Source organism: Drosophila suzukii, chromosome 2L (genome assembly GCF_043229965.1).
Source record: "Drosophila suzukii chromosome 2L, CBGP_Dsuzu_IsoJpt1.0, whole genome shotgun sequence".
Lineage (NCBI taxonomy): Eukaryota > Metazoa > Arthropoda > Insecta > Diptera > Drosophilidae > Drosophila > Drosophila suzukii.
Genome location: NC_092080.1, coordinates 4,316,663 through 4,337,278, shown reverse-complemented (window position 1 = coordinate 4,337,278; position 20,616 = coordinate 4,316,663). Strand labels below are relative to the sequence as shown.

The 20,616-nt window shown below is 42.4% G+C and overlaps 2 protein-coding genes across 6 annotated transcripts; one reads left to right on the top strand and one right to left on the bottom strand.

The window, feature by feature from the left end:
- Nucleotides 1–83: 83 nt before the first annotated feature.
- On the bottom strand, nucleotides 84–3,036 carry LOC108021625 (uncharacterized). 2 transcript variants are annotated; one of them, XR_011605891.1, is made up of 3 exons: nucleotides 2,737–3,036; nucleotides 323–2,666; nucleotides 84–265 (listed from the first exon to the last, which is right to left on the bottom strand). XR_011605891.1 is itself a non-coding variant. In XM_017090431.4 (2 exons), the coding sequence occupies exon 2, from the start codon at nucleotides 2,655–2,657 to the stop codon at nucleotides 1,323–1,325; it is 1,335 nt and encodes a 444-aa protein (XP_016945920.3). In that variant the 5' UTR covers nucleotides 2,658–2,666; nucleotides 2,737–3,036; the 3' UTR covers nucleotides 84–1,322. The 2 variants fall into 2 exon arrangements, 1 of the variants encoding a protein (XP_016945920.3); XM_017090431.4 differs by having other exon boundaries at nucleotides 84–2,666.
- Nucleotides 3,037–3,827: 791 nt separating this feature from the next.
- Nucleotides 3,828–20,602, top strand: Akap200 (A kinase anchor protein 200). 4 transcript variants are annotated; one of them, XM_017089877.4, is made up of 6 exons: nucleotides 3,829–3,985; nucleotides 16,823–17,046; nucleotides 17,112–17,510; nucleotides 17,575–18,069; nucleotides 18,322–19,506; nucleotides 20,326–20,602. In XM_017089877.4, exons 2-6 carry the CDS (start codon nucleotides 16,864–16,866, stop codon nucleotides 20,407–20,409), a joined length of 2,346 nt encoding a protein of 781 aa, XP_016945366.3. In that variant the 5' UTR covers nucleotides 3,829–3,985; nucleotides 16,823–16,863; the 3' UTR covers nucleotides 20,410–20,602. The 4 variants fall into 4 exon arrangements, with proteins under 4 accessions (XP_016945364.3, XP_016945366.3, XP_016945367.3 ...); XM_017089875.4 differs by having other exon boundaries at nucleotides 3,828–3,985; nucleotides 17,575–19,506; XM_017089878.4 differs by lacking the exon at nucleotides 18,322–19,506 and having other exon boundaries at nucleotides 3,831–3,985.
- The last annotated feature ends 14 nt before the right edge of the window (nucleotides 20,603–20,616 follow it).

Genomic DNA, 20,616 nt, shown 5'->3' with positions numbered 1-20,616 from the left:
CGGAATGGTGTTTCAATTCTTCTCCAAAATGCAACCCAGATATATGGGTTAGATCCCCAGATCCATTATTTAAAAAATTGCCATTACAAGGTCGTTTGAGCTTTATTGCACATATTTCGTCTTAGACACTAACAATAATATAGTTTACACCGCCGACTAAGCAGCGATCGTAAGTATGTAAATTTATGCAACTGCAAAAACCCTCAATTCACCACGCACGAGTGAAATATCGGATGCTCCGTGTGACTATCCGTGTATATGATTCCTAACAAATTTAATAACAATTTAGCGATTTAATATATGTAAAAAATTATAAACTCACAGCGGACAATGCAACGCGATGTTATCTACCATTGTTTCTTATGTTTTTTTTGGCAACAAAATACAATTTCAAAGCCTTGGCCAACAACTAACGTACGAGTACGTCGATGATGTATATATTGGTGCTTAGGAGCTACGCTTAAATACCTATCATATACAATTTAAATGTTAAAAGCCTTTCGTGTTGCTCACTATCTACACACATACGTATGCTCAAAATCAAAATCAAAAATGACTAGCTCTAAACAGCCACTGGCAAGTACTGAAATCATCTAATCACTAGGTAACTCTACGTCGCTATCCTTAAATACAAGTTAAGTACGTATGCAATTCATGTCTATGTGTTTTTGGCTGTGTGAGTTTACTGTACTGACTACTAAAACAACCTGGTTATTATTATAATATTGTTATTCGTTTGCGTTAACGTTTGGCCCAGGGAGAAGCAAACTGATCTTTGGACACATCACTCTTCAATTTCCATTTTACCACAATCTCTTCTTGCCTTCTTTTCAATCCACGACTGCAGTAAATTCGTTGTGCACCGCGTTCTCCTAAACCTTCTTAAGTTATTTAATTCCACAATCCAAGTTCCAAAGTATCTCCCTCATATAACTGAAATAAGGTCCTTTTTAAAGTGTGCTTTTCAAAATCAGAAGAACCAGCTTCAAGTAAAATGTTGTGCAAAGTATATAGGTTCAAGTTCGATTCGAGTTACGAATTCACAACTTCACAGCATTCAGCATCTTTGGTCAACAGTATGCTATAAAAATCGAACCACATCTTATGAAAATCATATCAGATAGATATGATCTTGTCATGAAACCCTCTAGATCCGGGGTTAAACTTTACGCTCCGAGCTTCTACAATCGTTTTGCTATGGTATCGACACCCATAAAATTACATTTCTGGCTCTTCAACTAGGCTTTCGGTTGGTACCTTCTCGTTTTCTGTAAATTCGTTGTGCACACGGACTCTACCAATCCGAATTCCAGTACCCCACCTCACTCGCTGATGGAGTAGGCTTTCCGTATGCACTTGCTGTGCCTGGTGATCCTCAATTCCTCGGCATCGTGCGCCGGATGCTGGCGATGGGTCACTGTTTCCGGCAGTTCGGTCGAAGACTTGTTCAGCGCATAGGTGCGGATAAAGTCAATCGTGGAATAGCCTTGCGTTCCAGAGCATTCCTTCGCCTTATTAGCTGGGGCTTCTGTCACTTCGGCGGCAACGCTGTTCAGGCTTTGGGTTTGAACGGGTGGTGGGGGAACGTCCAGCGCTGTACCAGCTTCGGGAGTAACTGGAGCAGTCACAGCTGCTGGTGCCGTGGTGGTGATCAGCGACAGGCCGCTGCCGAAACCATTGATAGCTTTAGGCGAATTCGCCGCACCCGAGGGACTTCGTGGCTGGTCAAGATCGAGCACTATATAGTTTACCCCGCTGCTGCCCGCTAAGCTGGTAGGCGTGGCCGGCTCCTGACTGACTGTCGGTTCCCTTGGCAGCAATGGCAGCTCCAAGCGGTTAACGTTCTCATAGCATCGCTCGTTGCTCAGATCGAAGATCAGCGCCTCCACATTGGCGTACATGTGCACGGCATCGTTGGGACTCAAAACGGGAGCTGGAGCTGGGGCAGATTCCAGTGGTGGCAGATCCAACGTACGCCTCCGCATGCTCAACCTATTCCCCGATGGCGGGGTGGCCAGCAGATCCGTTGAGTTACCTTCCAGACAGCAATCCGGAAGAGCCCGCAAGGGCTGATCCAAATAGGCACTGGGTATCAGAACTGGGGATTGTAGATGGGGTGGAGAGTCATCCACTTGCGAGTCGTTTGCTTGCAGCGTGTACGATGGATTTGCGCTGGAGTGCTCACTGTGGAAGTTGCCCAGCTGGCGGTTCATCAGGGGAGCTGGTTCCAGATAGTTATTGCCTTCCGTTCTGCCCATGTTCGCGGACACCGAATGGTTGGAGTTCACTCTCTCCCGTTCGCCCTGCACAAAGGCATCCGTGTTAACGGCATTGATGTAGCGCTGGAACATCGGGTACAGCTGCTCGGCGTTGTGCACCCGGAAGTTGTAGATCCCTGGGCCGGACATGCACCGGCGACCCGCTTCGAAGGAGAAGAGATCGGCATTGAGGCCATAGCGCCGGAGATGCTGCAGGGCCCACACGATGGGTTCGCAGCCAGGCGTCTGGAAGATCAGTTCGCGTGGCGTCAGCTCCAGGTAACCGCTCCGGATGATGGGCGTGCCCGGCGTGGGCTGCAGGTGGGCCACGCGCACTCGGAACACATTCTCATGACCACGCAGCTCGTTCAGCTTGCTGCTGCTAGTGATGCATCCCATGGTGCCGAACTGAAAGAGGGAATAGATAGATGGTATTTAAGGGTAATTCACTATGCGTTTGTACAGTGGTTATGCATACCTGGACGGGCAGATCCGCCTGGTTCTTATCGCAGCGGGCATGGGAGAATTCGCAGGGCGATAAGAGCACCACCACCACCCACAAGCTCCGCCTGCAATCCGCCACCCACTGGAGGCTCTGTGGGGCTGTCGACTGGTCCTGGTCTTATCCTGGCTATATCCTGCTGCTCTGGCCAACTGCTGTGCTCCAGGACATATGCTGATTGTTGTTATTCAGCCAGGGAAATTCCGTTCGTATGGTATAAAAATTATTCTACGACTTTTCCCCTCTCCTATCTGAAGTGAACGCAACTGTGAGCAGTAGGACTGCCAACTTGGTTTCGCAAAAAGGACTTGTGAAAAACATATTTTAAATTAAACAACGGTAAATTAGGTATAAACAAGTTTAGTTTTTAAAAATCTAGAACTGTCTTAAAAATGGAACGATAAATCATTTCAGTTAATACATTGCGTTTTCATTCATTTTTATTTCCATTTTCCACAACTTAGAGTATTGACGATGATGTTTTAAAGTAAAACTCTTGTAATCTAAAATAAAAAAAGTATATCTCTAGAGAGTATTGATTAAAGTCCAAATGATGATTCAAATTAAAACTTTTTTGTTCGTAATCTGAGGTAAAAAACAATAATATATATAAGTATTTAAAACCGTAACACATATACAAAAGAGTTATAAAAAACATACAGATAAAAAAAGCAACGCCTTATAAAGGATGATCAAAAACCAATAACATCTGTATTAAATGTACTTAAATTGGTTTGTCAAATCTTAAAATAAAAAATTTTTTAAAAATATGCATAACTTATATAAAATAGTCTTAACATGTTGTTGATTTCTACAGCCCAATTTTGAATAATAAAATAAATTGAGGGACAGGCTTACTGTCAAAATATATCAGGTTATAAAAAAATCTTTAAAAATAACTTTCCCTCTACAAATTTTTAAAATGCATTTCATTAAAGATCTATAAAATAAACATTCGAGAAAATAGTTTAGCGGGAAATTCACCCTGCTAGCAGCACAGTTTCGTTAGCCCTTTGTCCTAACGCGTTTGCCCTGCCAAAATACCCTAACGCCTCGAAAACACCAAACCCGAGCGGACATTTTTTATTTGTGGAGCGCGCAACAAGAACGAGAAAAGAAACCGAAACGGAAAGCAGGCAAAAAGAGCTGCTGCCAGTGTAGAATCGCAAAGCAAAGAAAGAAGCAAGTGCGTGTGTTTTTAAAACGAAACCGAGAATCGAGCCAGGTAAATTGCACTTTAAGTCATAAGAAGATCAGACAATGCAGGCGTAATTTAAAAAAGAAAAGAATTTAAAAGAAACCAAAGCCAAGCAGGCAGACGGCTTTTGAGTGTGAGTGTGTGTGTGCGTGTGCGTGAGTGGTGCTACTTTTGAAATTCTCTACACCCGCTCTGTACTTCGCGTCTGTTTGAAAGGATGAAATTGTGACCAAAAAGGAGACGAATGGGCATCCAATGAAAAGTTAATAACTGGTTTAACAAAATGCTAACTGTATTCGAGGCACAAGTGTTTGTAAAAGAGACGCCCGCCGACGCACACACATACACAGGCAGGAAAAAAGGACGCCATGGAAGGCGGCTTAGTGTGCGTGAGCGGTGGAAGAAAGAAAGAAAGAGGCAGTGAGAGAGACTGTGCAGAAGATCATCAAATTTAGTTAAATTAATTTAATGAGACTCTCCTTTGTTCGAAACCCCCGCCCCCGCAAAAGCCTTGCTTCGAATTTCGCCACTTTGGAGTAGTTGCCTTTTTACGAAATTTTTTGGGTGTGCCGCCTTCAATGCGTCGGCGTTGCCACCACGTCGGCGTCCGCAGCAGCAGCGCGGGCAGCGACGCCGGCAGAGGCAAACACCATGCCGGTGTGGCTTTGTATCCGTTTCGCTCTCGCACTCGCTCTCTCTGTGTGTGCGGCTCAGCCGCTCTCTCCTTGTGACTCTCCTTCGCCTCGCCTCCTTCCCCCGCTCTTCGCTCTTGTCCTTTGTGCCATCGCTTCGCCTTGACTTCTGGTTCATTGTCGTTGTCTCCTCTTTGTTTGCATTGTACGCCTGATTACACTTGCCAACATGTTTCTCCTTCTCCGCCACACATCCTTGTGCAAGGTGCACTTACGTAGCGAGTGTTCACTGTGGCCACTCGATCTTTGCGTGTATGTATGTTGCCGTTCCCCTTTTGCGTCTCAGTTTACTCAGATTATCGATACGAGGATCGTCTTTTCTTTTTGTTTTTCCTACACTTTTGTTGCGAAAAATTGCGTCGCACTTTGTGCAGCGTCAGTTTGTCAGTTAGCCAGTCCGTCAGTCACTCAGTCGTTCAATCGCTCAATCGCAGACGGGCAGACAGCCACCGCCCTAACTGGCGTCGCCTACATGCCTTTGTATGGGTGTGTATGCGTGTGTATGTACTTGCGTGCCTGCCTGCATGTGTATGGGTCCTTTACGAATGGAGTGGGTGGGCAGAGGCCGAGGAGGAAGAAGAAGAAGAAGCGCAATCACAAGATTTTCGATTGTCAACTGCAATTTAAATTGTTTAGAGGGGGATTTTGCAAACTATTTGCAACGCGGAATGCAAATTCATTAATCATAACCTTAGAGGATAATGTTATAACTTTAGTCAGGTCGCCATGAGTAATATAAGCCTGTCGTTTTAAGCAAACTAATCTATTGGTGATGTGATTACGAATTGCTTAATATAAATATCTAACTTAAAAGCTTTAGGAATAACAAATTTACCCCCATTTTGATGTTCTGGTATTTTTGATGTTTCAATTGCATGAAATAAGGAAAATATCGCTTAGATTTTAGAAAACAAAGGAACTTCCCCAAAGTTTTATTGTTTAAATGTTGAAAAATGTAATAGTTTTCGGGGCCTTTTCTTGTATTTGTTTTGAAAATTTGTGTCTTAGAAGAACAAATTTTTCTCATCAAATCAACCTAACACCAAATGTTTATTTATTTGAACAAATTTAATGTTCAACAGTTCCGTTTAATATTTAACAACAAGAAAATTATTTTGGATATGCTATAAAAATAGTTCTGTTTTTTATAAATTAGGTTTTAGAAAATGTGGCTCCTTCCGCTCTTTTACATTTTTTGTATTTGGTAAATTCTACGATTTTATGTTTTTAAATAATTTCCCAAGTGACCTGACCCAGTTTTGGAATAAGAATTTAAAATAACTTGCGAAATAGTATAAGTTCCATTCAAATCTTTTAAACAAGATACGAAAGGAATTTGCATTTCGATTCTAAAGGCAAACCCAGAGTATAAACAATTGATTTGTTTCGGGGGAGTTGGCTGCGATTTCAGGTAGTGGTCTCTCCATGTGAATGTTATCTTTAAAATGCCTGAAGCCAAGGACTCCATAGAATTCGAGGCGGGTTTCCCTTGAAGTCGACTCGAGTTACGTGTACATATTTACCAGTCGTTCACTGGGGACGAATATAATGCCTTTATTGGCGAATTTGTCAACGTTTGCTCAAACGCCAGTAAACATTGCACTGTGATGGGAGGGGCTGAGGGCAAATATACCGTTTCGTCAAGTGCGATTCGCGGTTAACCGGCAGTTCTCGATGCCACATTTGGCCTTAAGGTTTGTCGATTAGGAAGAATTGGTAGAAAACATAGAAATCTATGGAATTTCGACACAACTTGAAGTGCCAAGAACAATACCTTTCCTGAAACCTTTAAACTAATGTTTAATAAAAAGTAAAGCTTGAGATAATTGTTATTTTTAGAGCCCTTTTTTGTTAAAGAACATTTGGGAGACAGATTGTACTGTTAGATTCTTCACCTTTTCGTTTCGCAACTTTGGGCTATAGAACTGTACCGTTAGATTTTACACATTTGGGATTGACTTATTAAAAAGATTCGATCTACAGGAAGTTTACTTTCCTCGGAAGTTCTATCATTATATTATATTATAGATACTTCCTGAAATGAAAGTAAAACTTGTGAATTTCAATGTAACCCATCCGATCTAATAAAACTCGGAATTCTCGATCACTCGTTTGGCCTGAAAATAGGTCGATTAGGAAGAATTGGTGGGAAACTTAGAAATCTATGAAATTTTGACACAACTATTTTGAGAGTCTTCTATTGATATGGAATAATTGGCGATAGAACTGTACCTTAAGGTATTTTACGTTTGGGTTTCACTTCTTTAAAAGTTTTGATCTACAGGAAGTTTACTTTCGGGAGTTCCTACAGTATAATATAATATTATAGATACTTCCTGGAATGAAAGTGAAACTTGTGTACTTGAATGTAACCCATCCGATCTATTAAATCGCAGAACAAAAACGCAAGTTCCAGTCGAAAAAGGGAGGTCTGCCCGGCCATTTGTGCGAAACACATGAAGCTCAAAGTCCGGAGCTCAATTGGGGAGCATGGGTATGGGTATAAGTAAGCCAAAGTGTTGAGAGGTCCCTTGTCACCGATACGCGATATATGTAGACTCATATGTGTTGTGCACACAGAAAGCGAGCGTATTTCTCATTTAATATGCAAACATCTGTGTGAAAGATGTTCGAAGGCTGCTGCTGCTCCGAGTGGAAAATGATCGCAGATTGAGCAGATTTTCATTTTACGTTTTCTTTTCGAAAAGCCGGAGCGATATTCCCCCCACCATGGGACCACTTGAAGCCACTAATTCCCCAGGAATTCGGTTTGGTTCGGGCACACAAACATAATTGCTGGGGGTGCACATTATATTTGTTGTTGCTGTTGTTTCTAGAGGCATTTGGCGTGGCGAATGGGCATTGTATTAATGCCAAATCAACAGAAATGTGGAAAATAGAGAAATACGTGTAGTCCGCACTAAAAATCAATCGCAGTAGCCCCAGAAACCAAAATAAACAAATGCGAGCGAGGCGAAGATAAGCGGCCCTGGTTGATCCGATCCAATACGATCCCATCCCGATCGAGAATGTTATTTAAATTCAAGCTCTCGGTGGCGTTCGATTTCGTTGTTGCGGTTTTCTGATTTGCCTTTGTTGTGTGTTGCTTATCAAAGCCGCTGTTTGTTTTAAGTTTCGAAGGTACAGTAAATACAGAAAAATTGTTTATAGTAGTCCAAATTATAAGAATTTCTAGGAAGAAAGGCATTTTCGGCTACTTTTTGATTATTTTGATATTATATAACACGATTTCTAGAGATAGACTGTAATACGATGGGTACAAAGCAAGATTCAGGGGTTCGAATATTTATTGTAAATTCTTTCATTGTACTAAGATCTCTATCATTTGGATTTCAATACCTAATTATGAAAACTTAGACATCGGGCGTTGTATCGATGTCTGCAGATTTTAGTGGGATCAGTAGGATCAATATATATCAAAATTTGTTGGAGTGTTTATAAAAACTTTGTGTCTTTGGGAGTTGTGTCGATATCCTACTGTATGTAACTTTGAAGTTGTTTTTAAATTTTGAGGGCGTTGTTTCCAAATGGTTTTTCTTGGTAACTATTTCGAAACAATCTACTTTTTGAAATTGAACTGTAAGATCTGTTAATACTTTCAGTGCATTGAAAAAGGTAGCCAAGTGCATTATGTAGATTTCAATCTATTGGATTTGATCAGTAAGTGTTGTTAATGGGAACTACTTCTATTAGAAGCCAGGGTTCCATTAACCCCGCGACCACAGCAGCGATTTATCTTGAATTGGAGTGGAGTTTGGAGAATGGAGAGTGGAATACCCCCACGAAATGCAATTACTTTCCCATTCGAGGGCGATAATTAAATAACAATACAAGAGTCCCGTTGAATGTTACACCATATATTTCGGTGATTCTTCACGCCTTCTCTTTCTCTTGAGTAGACTGTGTGTGTGAGTGAGGCTCCCCCTGCACACACATGTGCACATGGGCATTGTTTATTCCCGCTGCTTTTGCTCATGCTTCTGTTTTTGTTGCTACTGCTGTTGCATGTGGGGTCATTGTGTGAATGGCAGCAAAATAAAGCAATAAAGCATACGCATCGACGCCGCCAAGGCTCATTAGTTTGTTATTGACCAAGGAGTGAGAAGAGGAAGAAGATGGGGGAGGGGGAGGGAGAAGGGGTGGGGGCACCAGGAGCACGCCTTTATCTTTATCGGCAGCTGACGGTCAATAATAAGTGTATGCATTCATGTGTGAGTATGAGTATGCCCGCATTTCTCTGCTTCTGCTTCTGTCTCTCTGCTTCTTTTGACTCCACTGCTTCCGGCTGGCGTCGCTGCCGCTGTCGCTGCCTCCGCCGACGTCGCTGCCTCTGCCCCTGTCAACTGCAAGAGAAGTTTCTGCTGCCATTGATCGCGACTCGCTCTCTCAGTCATCGTTTTTCGCTCGACTTTAACGGTTCTCGTGGGGATTTAATTCCAATTCCAGCCTGCAAAACAAAAAGTAAAAGACGCGGAGTGCCAAGCGATTAAACTATTACTCTCACTTGTTAATTGCACAGTTAACACAGTTAGTTTTGCATCCAGTTAAGAGAGAGACAGAGAAAGGGTAGAAGAGAAAGAAAGAGACCACCCGCGCGGTTGGCAAAAACAGAAAAAGGAAAAATAGTAAGTACCACCGGAAATCGAAGAAAGAGGCAGGGCAAACACCACAAAGGGGTCTGATGAATTATGTATTTAAAAAAAAAAAAACAAAGATCCATTTACAACAGACACACTTCGAGAGTGCCCACTGTGAATTTCTAATCAGAAAAGCTGTGTGCCGCAGCTCTTTGCGGAAAATGAATGCTAATTGGCCACGCTGCCTAACTTGTTGTTGTTACCACTTTTTAATACACAACTTACAACTGTCGCACGCCTCTCGGAGTTTTAATTAACCGCAACGTTGGAGTGCTGAGTGAGAGGGAGACAGGAGGACAAGGGGAGACCGAGAGAATCAGCAAAGAGAGTTGGAGCTCCAGCAGGAAAAGAGAAGAAAAGCGAACCGGTTTAGTGGGCGCTCTGGTTCTTGTTTTTTTTTTCTCCTGCTTTCCTCCGATTTACTTTGTGTTCATTTATCCTTTTTTTTTTCTCCAACTGAGCCATGAAAAAGGAGAAGGCGAAGAAGAAGAGGAAGAGATGACTGTGCGTGGGCAGGCGACAAATTTATTGGCACTTATTCGCTCATTCCCGCTCTTCCGCCCTTTCTTGTCTATAATGTCTATAAGAACGAAAAAAGGAAGCCCCCAAGCTTTGAATATTCAAATATTTATTGTAATTATTTTCAACACCAGCCCACAGAACAGTTGATTTAAGTGCGCGATCATTTGATACCCTTTGGTGGAAAAGGTATGTTGAATATGTGTCACGAATGAGGGGTAACCAAAATAAAGAAAATATTTGAGTAAAACATAGATTCTACAAAAAATATAGAATTTAACAATACATTATATGTCTGTCTTTAATAAAGACAATTTAGTCTCTTAAACCATACCGATATTAATTAAAGGTTATCAAATTTTGATTAAAATTCCAGACAAGTAGAAAGTAAAATAATGATAAAGTTATCTATCAACCCCAAAAATATAACATTTGTTGGTTCTTTAAAAGTTATCAGAAATAGATAACTTCCAGACAGAATTAGAAAGTAGAAAAAGAACAATAAACTAATCTTCAACCTGAACCATATCTTCCTGAAGTGAATTCTTAACAAAAGTTACCAAAAAGAATTCTTCACCATGAACCCCAGAGAGACCCATCATTGCTACTTGTCTTCCAGATTACACATTGTTGAAATATTTTCAAGTACTATACACACGCAGCCCCCTGGCAACATTTTTCGTATGCCATTTCGGGTTTTGCGCCTTGCAAAAAGAAGTTGGCATACGTCGTAGCCAGCTAGCCATCATATATGTAAATAGAGAACCGTACGTACAAAGACATATCGTACGTTCTCAACGAGCTCATAAAATTTTACGGTTCTTGCTGATGATTTTATGCGTTTTGGGCCTCATTATATTTCGTACAGATGTGTGTGATTCCGATTGTGTGTGGGGCTGTTTTGATAGTTTTTGAATGGCAGACCTAGAGAGGAAGAAGATATTTTCAAGTGCGTCTAATTTTACGATCGATGCCCCCCATACCACCATTTTTCTTTTTCTTTCGCTGCCTTGTTTGCTTGTGTGTGGCGGAGTAACCGAGAATATCTTGAAGATATGATAAAAACCGGCTAGATAAGCCGGTCGTATCTGTATCTGCTGCTGTCAAGTTGTGGAAAACTTGACTGGAGCACGTCTCTACAATGTGTACACTCTGCAAGTTCTTATTTTGTTTGTGGGGCAGGTAATGTTTGCCAAGATCACCGAGATCACCGAGACTTGCCAAACATGCTTAATTTCTGGTGAAATATTTCGCCAAAACATACATGGGTGGAACATAATGATCACGTAGTACGATCTCATATCCCCCTCTTATGAGGGCTGTGCGTAAAAAAAAATCCCCTGCATTCCGTGAGTCACTTGCGCTGATATGGATTTTCTTTGTTTTCCTATAAGTATTGCACTTATCAATTGAGCAGGCGTTTTCCTGTACACCAAACTTACCCACTCCCTTCCCAAAAACACGGCTTCCTTTAGTCTTATCGGCATTATTAACACATATATAGAAGAATAGGTTTCTGGGTACCGTTAACAATGATTCTTTTTTTTATTTTTGGCCATGGGAATGTATCCATATCAAAAGTGATTGTAAAGACACACGAAATCAAAGGGAGAGTGAGGTTGTCGGTTGTCAGTAGTCAGTTGTCCAGTCAGAACATTCCGATTCCGAATTGACCGGAAATGATAATTGAAAAAATATTTTCTCTTTTCTTTGGGTCTTGTCAACTTGTGCGTGCGATGATATGTATGTGTGTGTACTTGCTACTAATTATGGAATGCATTCATTTTACGTATCGTATCATTTTCATTATGCCACACAACTCCAGTACAGTATTCGCCGCAGAGCAACAACAATTATATCCGGTGGTTACTTGAGACACCCGATGTTTGCCCTTTACTCGGTTTCGTTCTTTTCTCCTTTTTCTTGCATGTTTTGCCTTAGTGGTTTGGAAACTTTGGGTTAAAACTTTGTCCCAGGCCAGATTTGGGCCTGAAAAAAAAAACACTCTAAATCTGAGAGAAGTTTGTCATGAGATTTCTGCATGCAAAGTTGTTTTCCAGACAGACAGATACTTTCTTGATTTCAATATAGCTTATCAGATTGTGGGAATTGATTAGCATGCAATTATAAAAGTGCAGATTTGTTTAACTGTGGGTTAATGCGACTATTTTTAATATTGATAAGCAAAAATAGCGTTTTAATTTTGAAATACGTTCTAGTCAATTGGTTGATTTGATAATAAAAGTATGAGTTGTTTTTAAAGATGTGTCTAGAGTCTAGAGTCTAGACAGACTCGTGCGTGTGCATCTAAAACTAGGAATTTCTAACCATAAAGTATTGCCTAAACCCAGATAATAATGGAAAAAGTAATATGCTATAGTTGAAATACAATATTTGTTCAGTTACTCAGTAGTGATATTACAAATTGTCATATGAAGTGTATTTTAGTATTCGGTTTTCTTTAGCTAAACCCATTTTCCATGTCGTTGGTTCTTTTGATTCGCACGCTTTTTGGAAATCATCTTTATCTTTTTTTAGCCTGCCAATAAGATTGCATCCGCATTGTGTGCCTCTGTGTGTGAGCGTACTTTTGCGTGGGGGGCCTCAACAAGAATGTTTCTTGATGACAATTAAAGTGGACTGCGGAGCACAGTGTATGCGCTCAATAAAGCCAAATGCATCGTCTGATTGCGGCTTAGGCGTGGCTTATCAACAATGCAATGAAAGTGCACTCTGCTTTCTTCTGCTGCTCCTTCTTCGCCGTCTTATTGTTGTTCTCCCACTCGAAACTTGGGACTACTTGAGCCTGATTGAGGGAAACTTTCCACTCAATTGAGAGGAGGATGGCTGGACGAATGGATAGATGGACAGATGGATGTTTGATGTGTGTGAGCGATGCCATTAACGATCTCTCTTGATTAGTTTATAAAAGTTCAATTGCGCTGGTGCGCATGCACTCTCTTCACAGCCATTGTCCCTACCACAAATGGTGAAACTTTTCAATTTTAATTGCACAACAATGTACATTTCATGATGCCACACTGCCACTGATCTTGGAGTTGGAATGGGAATGGTATAGGGGATGGGGATGGGGATAGGGATGGTATGGTATGGTATGGAAGGCCTGCGCCTGCGCTTGCGCTTCAACAAGCAAAACAACAACAGCCAGGCCAGCATCTCTGGCACACACAAATTAATGTTTGACCGGCCGGCCGGCTAGACATTCAGACGGTCATCCAGCCGGCACATTCCAGCACAATCAATTTAATTTACGTATCAAAACGTCTCATCTCTACGTCCCAGGGTAGTGAGAATGAGATGGCCAGATGGGTGGATAGAGTTGGAAGGAGGAGAAAGAGCTGTCAACTTGGCTACTTTCGGCTATTACTGAATTCCTTAAAATGATCCACTATATCCAATCTATTATACTTTACATTTTATACATTTTCCATAAAATGTAATGAATTTTTGTATACAGTACTCGAATCTTTCGTTAAGAAAAGGTAGAGTAATAAGCATTTATTCTGTACATTACCAATATAAAACAGTTCGTCTTATAAAGACTTCGATTTAGAAACGCTCGAGTTTAGAATATTTGGAAGATAAACTGCAGTTGGGGAAAAATGTTTTTAAGATGACGATTTAAGTTAGAACCCGCGTTTTAGTACTACCTCTATTTTTTGGGCGATACTTCTGTAGCTTCTGTGTCTTACGTATGCTTCAAAATTATGTACTTAATATTTTCCGAATTTTAGTGTCCTAATAGTTTTATACAGACCCGCATGATCTCTTATCCCTCGATCTATTTGCCAGAATTTTCCAATAGATTTATTTTCCCATTAGTGACTTGACTGCTTTTCTTTGGTCAGCACTATTTGCAGCAGTGTGCAGGAGCTGCAAAGTGATACACAACAGCTTGGAGTGTCAAAATTGATAGGCGGCTGCGTCCGAAAGGGAGGGATTCGGAATGGGATCGGGAATGGGAATGGGAATGGGAATGTGTATGGGAATGGGTATGGCATGAATTGAAGCTCACACTCACGCCTCTTTGTGCTGTTGCTTCTTTTTTCGAACACACTCCATTGTTGATAAATGCGCTTTTATTTATAGACTGCGGCTGCTGTTTTGTGAGCTGCGAGCTGTGAGCTCTACTCTGCCCTGCGTTTTTCTTTGTCGTCCATTGGCTTGACACTTAAAGGGGAGGGGGTCTGGGGAAAGGGAGGGGGCTAAGTGAGGGGAGGGCGTGTGAAAGTGGGCGCACATGTCAAATGCCATGTCTAATTGAATTAAAGTAATAAAAAACCAAGACACAAAGGCCCCGAAAAGTGGCGTTGTTGTCCGCCCATTAAGTCATTTTCATAGATTACAAATTTAGACGGGCCCATCCACCCTAGAGTCACTGTCAACCCCCAATTATCAATCTCCCCGCCTCTTGAATCAATTTAGAAAACTGCAGTGGCAATTCGAGTAACAAAAAAAGTGGTATTAGGTTCTTGAAAATGAAAAATAAAAAGTTTACTTTAGCTGTTTGAGTAATAAAATTCTTAGTTTTAAAGTTAGGAACCTAGTTAAGTTTGCCAATTGAAAGTTGTTTTTACACCGATCTGGCAACCCCACATGTCCTAATGCATTGAATTATTTTCGGACCGCACTCAATTATTTTCACACGCCCCACTGCAGAGGGTTGTGGGCAAGGGAGGAGGAGTGGGAGGGGGAGGACCAGGACGAGGAAGTGAAAGAGAAAGAGGGAGAAACAACAGTTGTTGCTAGGTTGGCATGGCGACGTGCAATGACCAGAGACCCGTTAATGTTATTATTGTTGTACTTCCTTGTGAAATGCCGGCAACCCTCGCTCTCTCAAATCCTGCCGCTCTCTTGCTCTCTCTCTCACTCTCTCGATGTCCTTTTTCTTGATGCGTCATGCGCGCCAGTTTACTTGCGCTTTTATGTTATTACCTTTTTGGTCTAAATTCAGTGGGTATAGGGGGTGCTATTCCCACATATTTCGACCATTACTCATCCAGTTTGGATAGACATAGGCCAGGAATTAATAGCCTCTTTCCATCTCCGCATCGAATATATGTCTCTCTGCCTCCGGCTCCGTTATCACTCCGATCGAAATACATAACCGAGGAGCTTCAGTTGGCCCGGTATTGTACGGAACGGTACGGTTCGGTACGGTATGGTATATGTATGGTATTGTGTTGTCTCGTATTAATTGCTGCGTCGGGTTCGTTGAACCCCCAGAGTCTTGAAACTTGAGGTCTCTTGTCTTGTTACGTATTTAAATTGATATGATGTATTTGTGCCGAGTGCACGAATGTACGCTTTCGGTGCAAAATTAAAGATTTGGGTTCTATTTCTACTTGGAAATCTTATCTTTTGAGGTCTATTTTTAAAGACTTTTGGGTGAGACGGATTGAAAGGTAATAAAATCTTGGGAACTATTGAGTTCCTTGCAGAACATCACTTTATAGTGATTTTTGTATTTATTGAATCCAGAAACAGTTAATCTACTAGAAATATATAATAGAAACTAGAACAAAAGTGGCACACCCTTTATTCTATGATAACATCTTACTGATTCATACCTCTTCCAGGAAACTCCAATATCAGAACGTTTTAATTTACGTCTATCAATAGGCAGGGAATCATTTATTCGCTTCCTGTCCAAGGTTTGACTCATTTCCACTAACTAGGCAATAATAAGTTGATGGTAATGAGTCACTGATGGATTCCCGGAGAATTCTCTATTTGCATATGGCTCACCACGTGCCGGTGGTGCGTGTGTTTGTGTTTTAAGGTGGATGGATGAGGAAGTGAAAGTGGGAGGGGAATGCAGATGGGTCGGATATGGGAGGCTGTTGATTCACAGGGTCTAGATAAAGCGGTCGAAACAGCTGCTCTTTTCAGCCTTTGTCGTGTGTGTTGCCGCCATTTTTTAACTGCACACGTACGTACACCTTCCCCATTTTATTTGCACTTACAACCCCTAAAAAATGCAAACTTTTTGTTGTGCCCACCTCTCACCGCCCAAAATTTCGTTCTTTGCTACGGTTTCTGTTTCATTCACTCTGGCAAAAATTTTGTGTGTAATTCGATTTTGCTTGAAAATGACGCATTGCATGCTTAAAACCAGCCCCTACCAATCCCACCTTCCCATTTCTGTTTTCTTTGCTGCGGTGTCTGTTTCGTTGTTTCATATAAACTTCCCAGTAAAAAGAAAAAGTGTCGATGAATCATGGGAGGCGCTCGAATTGTTTACGATTACGGCCGTCTGGTTTGGCCGTTACAGTACTTTCTCGGTTATTGGAGACGACAGTTTTAGAATTGTTTAGAAATCAGTTCTATTATTTAATAATTTCATAATAGTTGCAATACTTTGATTACTTAGGGGAAACTATTGTAATTCTAAAGCAAGTTCATCTTAATAACTCTGGTAAAATAGGTATAAACAAACTTAAAAAAGTATTATCTATTGAGAACCACCAATTAACCTTAATATTATTAAATTCTCTCAAGATGGTATAGTTGTTTTTGTTACTATAGAAGTTCTACTTTATCGTAGTTCCTTTCTTCATGGGCCAGCAAATTCAATTATTATATTAATTGAAAACTGGTGGCCATTCTAAAGCCAGTAAATCTTAGGTCTGCTAACTAATGTAATATCTTCATTAGGGGCACTTTTAATAGTATATATAGCAAACTGTAATAATAAACTTCTTAATGCAGTCGTGCCACTTTATCGTAGTTCCTTTCTTCATGGTCTTGCCAATGTGATAAGCTCTCAATGGTTAATGCAATCGAGACAATCCTTAATGAGGTCATCGAATTGCAATGAACGATCTAGAGTGCGACTCACTGAAAATGTCAATCGCAAAAATAGGAAAAAACACAGGCTAAATATAAAATGTGCCGCCGTACTTGTGCCATTTCCCACTCTACTACACTGCTTCGCATTTAAACTAATTACTCACTTCTATTCCATCTTTCAGTTTACACTAGCCAACTAAAGGAGGATCAGCCTAAAAGAAAAATGGGTAAAGCTCAGAGCAAGCGTTCAATCGACATCACCACCGATCCCAAGAAGGTCGGCGAGGGCGATGAGGTGGCCGGCAAGGTGGAGAAGATTGATGTGGACCAGAAGACGGACGCACCGGCGGTGAATGGGGATGCTGCCACGCCCAAAGAGGGAGGCGATGAAGCGGCGACAGGAGAGGTAAGTAAAATATTGAAGCTAAGGAACGAGATCGATTTGTAATTACCTATGTGTATTTATCACAGAAAAAGGAAACGGAGGAGCATTCCGAGAACGACAAAGATCTGACCACCGAAAAGAGTGCCGCAGCTGCTGAGGGTGGCGATGCGGCCGCCGTTGAAACTGCCAAGGGTGAGGAGGGCTCCCCCAAGGAGGGCGCCGCTGGCGAGGACATCACCCCGCTGGCCGATGAAAGCATCAAGTCCAAGTCCAAGAAGGACAAGGTCAAAAAGAAGTGGTCCTTCCGCAGCATCTCCTTTGGCAAGAAGGATAAACAGAAGCCGGCCAAGTCGGAGGAGGCTGTCTCGCCCACCTCTGGCACAACGTCGCCCACGACGGCCGAAGCAGAAGCTGCTCCTGCCGCAGATGGTGCTGCCGCGGAGCCAGCGGCTGCCACAAATGGCGAGGCCGACAAGCCAGCTGAGGTAAGTACACTGGACTGAAGGATAAATGTCCAAATTAATAATATTATGGTTGTATTTTCATCAGAATGCCACTGCTGAGAGCAGCAGCGAGGCGGCGTCCAAGGATGAGGCCAAGCCCGCCGAGAACGGATCAGCGAGCGAGCAGGAGAAACAGGCCAACGGAGAAGCCGAAAAGGCGGCGCCAGCACCAGCCACAGTTGTTGAGGAAGCGGCAAAGCCCAAGCCCGTCGAGGAACCAGCCACAGTCACTGCCACCGAGTCGAACACCACTGCCACTGCCACCGCCACTGTAACTGCCACCGAAGAAGCTGCCGTAAAAGAGAGTTCCCAGCCAGAGCCCGAAGTGGTTACCAATGGACATGGAGCCGGAGAGGCGCTGACCAATGGATCAAGCAATGGACACGCCGAATCCCCGGTGGCCGAGACCGCACCAGCCGCTGACAACATTCCAAGCAACAACGTTGATGACGAGCAGCCGCACCAGAATGGCACCAATGGCACCACCACGCCCCCGCCCACTCCCGTGGCCGTTGAGACCGAGAAGGGACAGCAAATTGAGGTAAACAACACAGCAAACACAAGAACAGACAGCACCACACAACAACACAACAGCAAAAACTCCACTGTAAATACAAGTACAACAACAACAACTAAAACCACAACTGAAATCACAGAGAACACTGCACTAAAACAAATAAGTACCGAAACAAGCACTGTGACCGAGACCGTTGTAGCAGCCGCAGAGTTAGTTCAGACCCAAACAATCCTAACCAAAACAACCAACACGATCCTTCCCACCTCCCACACGCAGGCCAGCAACGAACTGATTGAAGCAGCAGTAGCAGCAGTGGCAGCAGAGACCACCACCAGCAGCAGCCAGGCGGAGGAGGAAGTTGTGGCGGCGATCATCAAGGCGGTTAGCAGCGAACTAGAAGCCGAGACGGAGACTGAGACGGAGGCCGAGGGATTCGTGGTTGTTGCTCCTGTGTCCACCGAAATCCAAGTCCCTGATTCCACTTTACCTGTTGAACCCGTTGTTGAAGCTTCCCAAGTGGAAACTGAATCGGTGGCTCAAGTTCCCGAAGTTGAAATTGAATCCGTGGATCAATCCGTTCCTGAAGCACAAACTGAAGTTTCCGAAGTTGAATCCGAATCCGTTCTTGTGGAGACTTTGAGCAGCAGTCCGCCGCCTCCATTGCCCAAATCCCCGCCTCCATCTCGTGTCTCCGCCTTTGTCCTGTCCGATGAAGTTATCGAGGAGCAGGTTACCCCAAAAACACCCGAAGTAAACCGCGATGAAATCGAACAGGAGGCCATCAGCATTGTGGCCGAGATCACCGAACAGGCGGCAGAAATTGTCACCGAAAAGGAGAAACAAGAAGAGGATGCCAAGGAGCAGGAGGAAGAGGAGTCGTATCCTGAAGTAGTTGAGGAGACTGTATCTCTGGTAGAAATTGAGCAGACTGTATCCCCGGTAGAAGTTGAGGAAGTCAAACCAATTGAAAGCGAAGAAGTCACGGCTCCCTCTCCAACGGCTGATGTTGTACAGGAAACCATTGAAGACCAAGCGACATCCGATGAAGAAGAATCTGTCCCAGTTCCTGCTCCCACTCCCATTGATCCTGCGGATGTAGTTTCCACCGTTTTGGAAGAGGAAAATATTGCAGTCATGGAATCTGTAGATTCCGAAGTTCTGAAGGAAACTATTAGCATCAGCTCCACTGAAGAAATTTCTGATGAGCAGGCGGCAAACGAAAATAAGGCTGAAAGCATCCTGTTGGAACAGCCAGAACCTGTTGAGGAGGAAATATCAGAGCAAGAAGTCCTATCCGAGGATGCGCATAGCGATAACGATAAGGAGAACGAAAACGAAAGCGACCTGGTGGGAAAAATCATTAGCGATCTGGATGCCCCGGTCGCCAAAGCTGGTGTCGATCTTCTGGCAGAGTTGGATGTGAGACCCGCGACGGATCAGGAGGGCGAGAGCAACAACAAGGTGAATAGCAACTGGCAGTGAGTCTGCAACTCCAACTCTTCAAAACACATCGACTTGAACACACCATATTACCATTCTTGCATCTGCCGCTCCATTTTGGTGGGCATGGAGTTTTGTGTCCTGGGCGTGCTTCTCCTGCTTTCTCCAATCTCTCTCTGTGTGTTTTGTGTGCCTCTCATTCGAATGGCATCAGTAGATCTGCTGCTGGTAGCGCGCTTGTTGCCGTAGTTAATACGTAGTTCGTTAGTGTTTGATATTGATTGAATTGCTCGGGGATTGCATGATACTTTGGGTGATGTGATGTAAAGCGAATGAAGTACGTACTACTAAACCGAGGATAAGCGACTGCATTTTGGTGTATTAACCACAACCACAACCAACCAAGCCCATAAAACACAACTTAAACCGCATTCATCCTAATCCACACACATGCACACAAAAATACAAAACATAAAGTATAGATACAACAGAAAATTATACCCCCAAATCCCATCTACCAACGCTCTGTCCTAACCAAAAATCTCTGTTTGGCTGTCGTAACTCTTGCGCTCTCACTAAAACCAAAGACCATAAATACACAACTGTACCACACCTTAATGTTGAAAACACACACACAAATCGCTTATTATTAAGTACATTATTTTGTATACCATCTTAATTTTGTTTTTTGCGCTGGCAATTGTCGCGTCTTTTCTTTATTTCCCCCCTAATTGTTGTTGTTGTGCTTTCAGTTTTCGATATATATTTTTTTGGCATACAACATGGAATATTATGATCTTAAACCAGTTAGTAATACATACTTTCCATTGTCTTTCACAGGTGGATCTCGCCAAGGATCTGAAGGAGAAGAATGCCGCGGCAGACGTTACAACACAGGAACAACTGCCCGTTACATGCGAATAATCCTACTCATAATTATTATATATAATATTACATATTATTAAAAAACAAAAACAAAACAACAAACGATACAAGCAACAACAAAAGAACGCAACGTAAAACAACAAACAATTACAAGATAAACGAGATAAAAACAAAAGAAAACAAAACAAAAAACAAGTAAAAAATACATTTTTAAACATTTACATATTTTAAATACTTTTTGTACGA

Excerpts from the sequence above, each read along its gene's own strand:
- LOC108021625 (XM_017090431.4), bottom strand. The coding sequence starts at position 2,657 with ATGGGATGCATCACTAGCAGCAGCAAGCTGAACGAGCTGCGTGGTCAT.
- Akap200 (XM_017089875.4), top strand. The coding sequence starts at position 16,864 with ATGGGTAAAGCTCAGAGCAAGCGTTCAATCGACATCACCACCGATCCC. Across the intron at positions 17,047-17,111 it reads ATGAAGCGGCGACAGGAGAG|AAAAAGGAAACGGAGGAGCA; the intron begins GTAAGTAAAATA and ends TATTTATCACAG. Across the intron at positions 17,511-17,574 it reads AGGCCGACAAGCCAGCTGAG|AATGCCACTGCTGAGAGCAG; the intron begins GTAAGTACACTG and ends TATTTTCATCAG.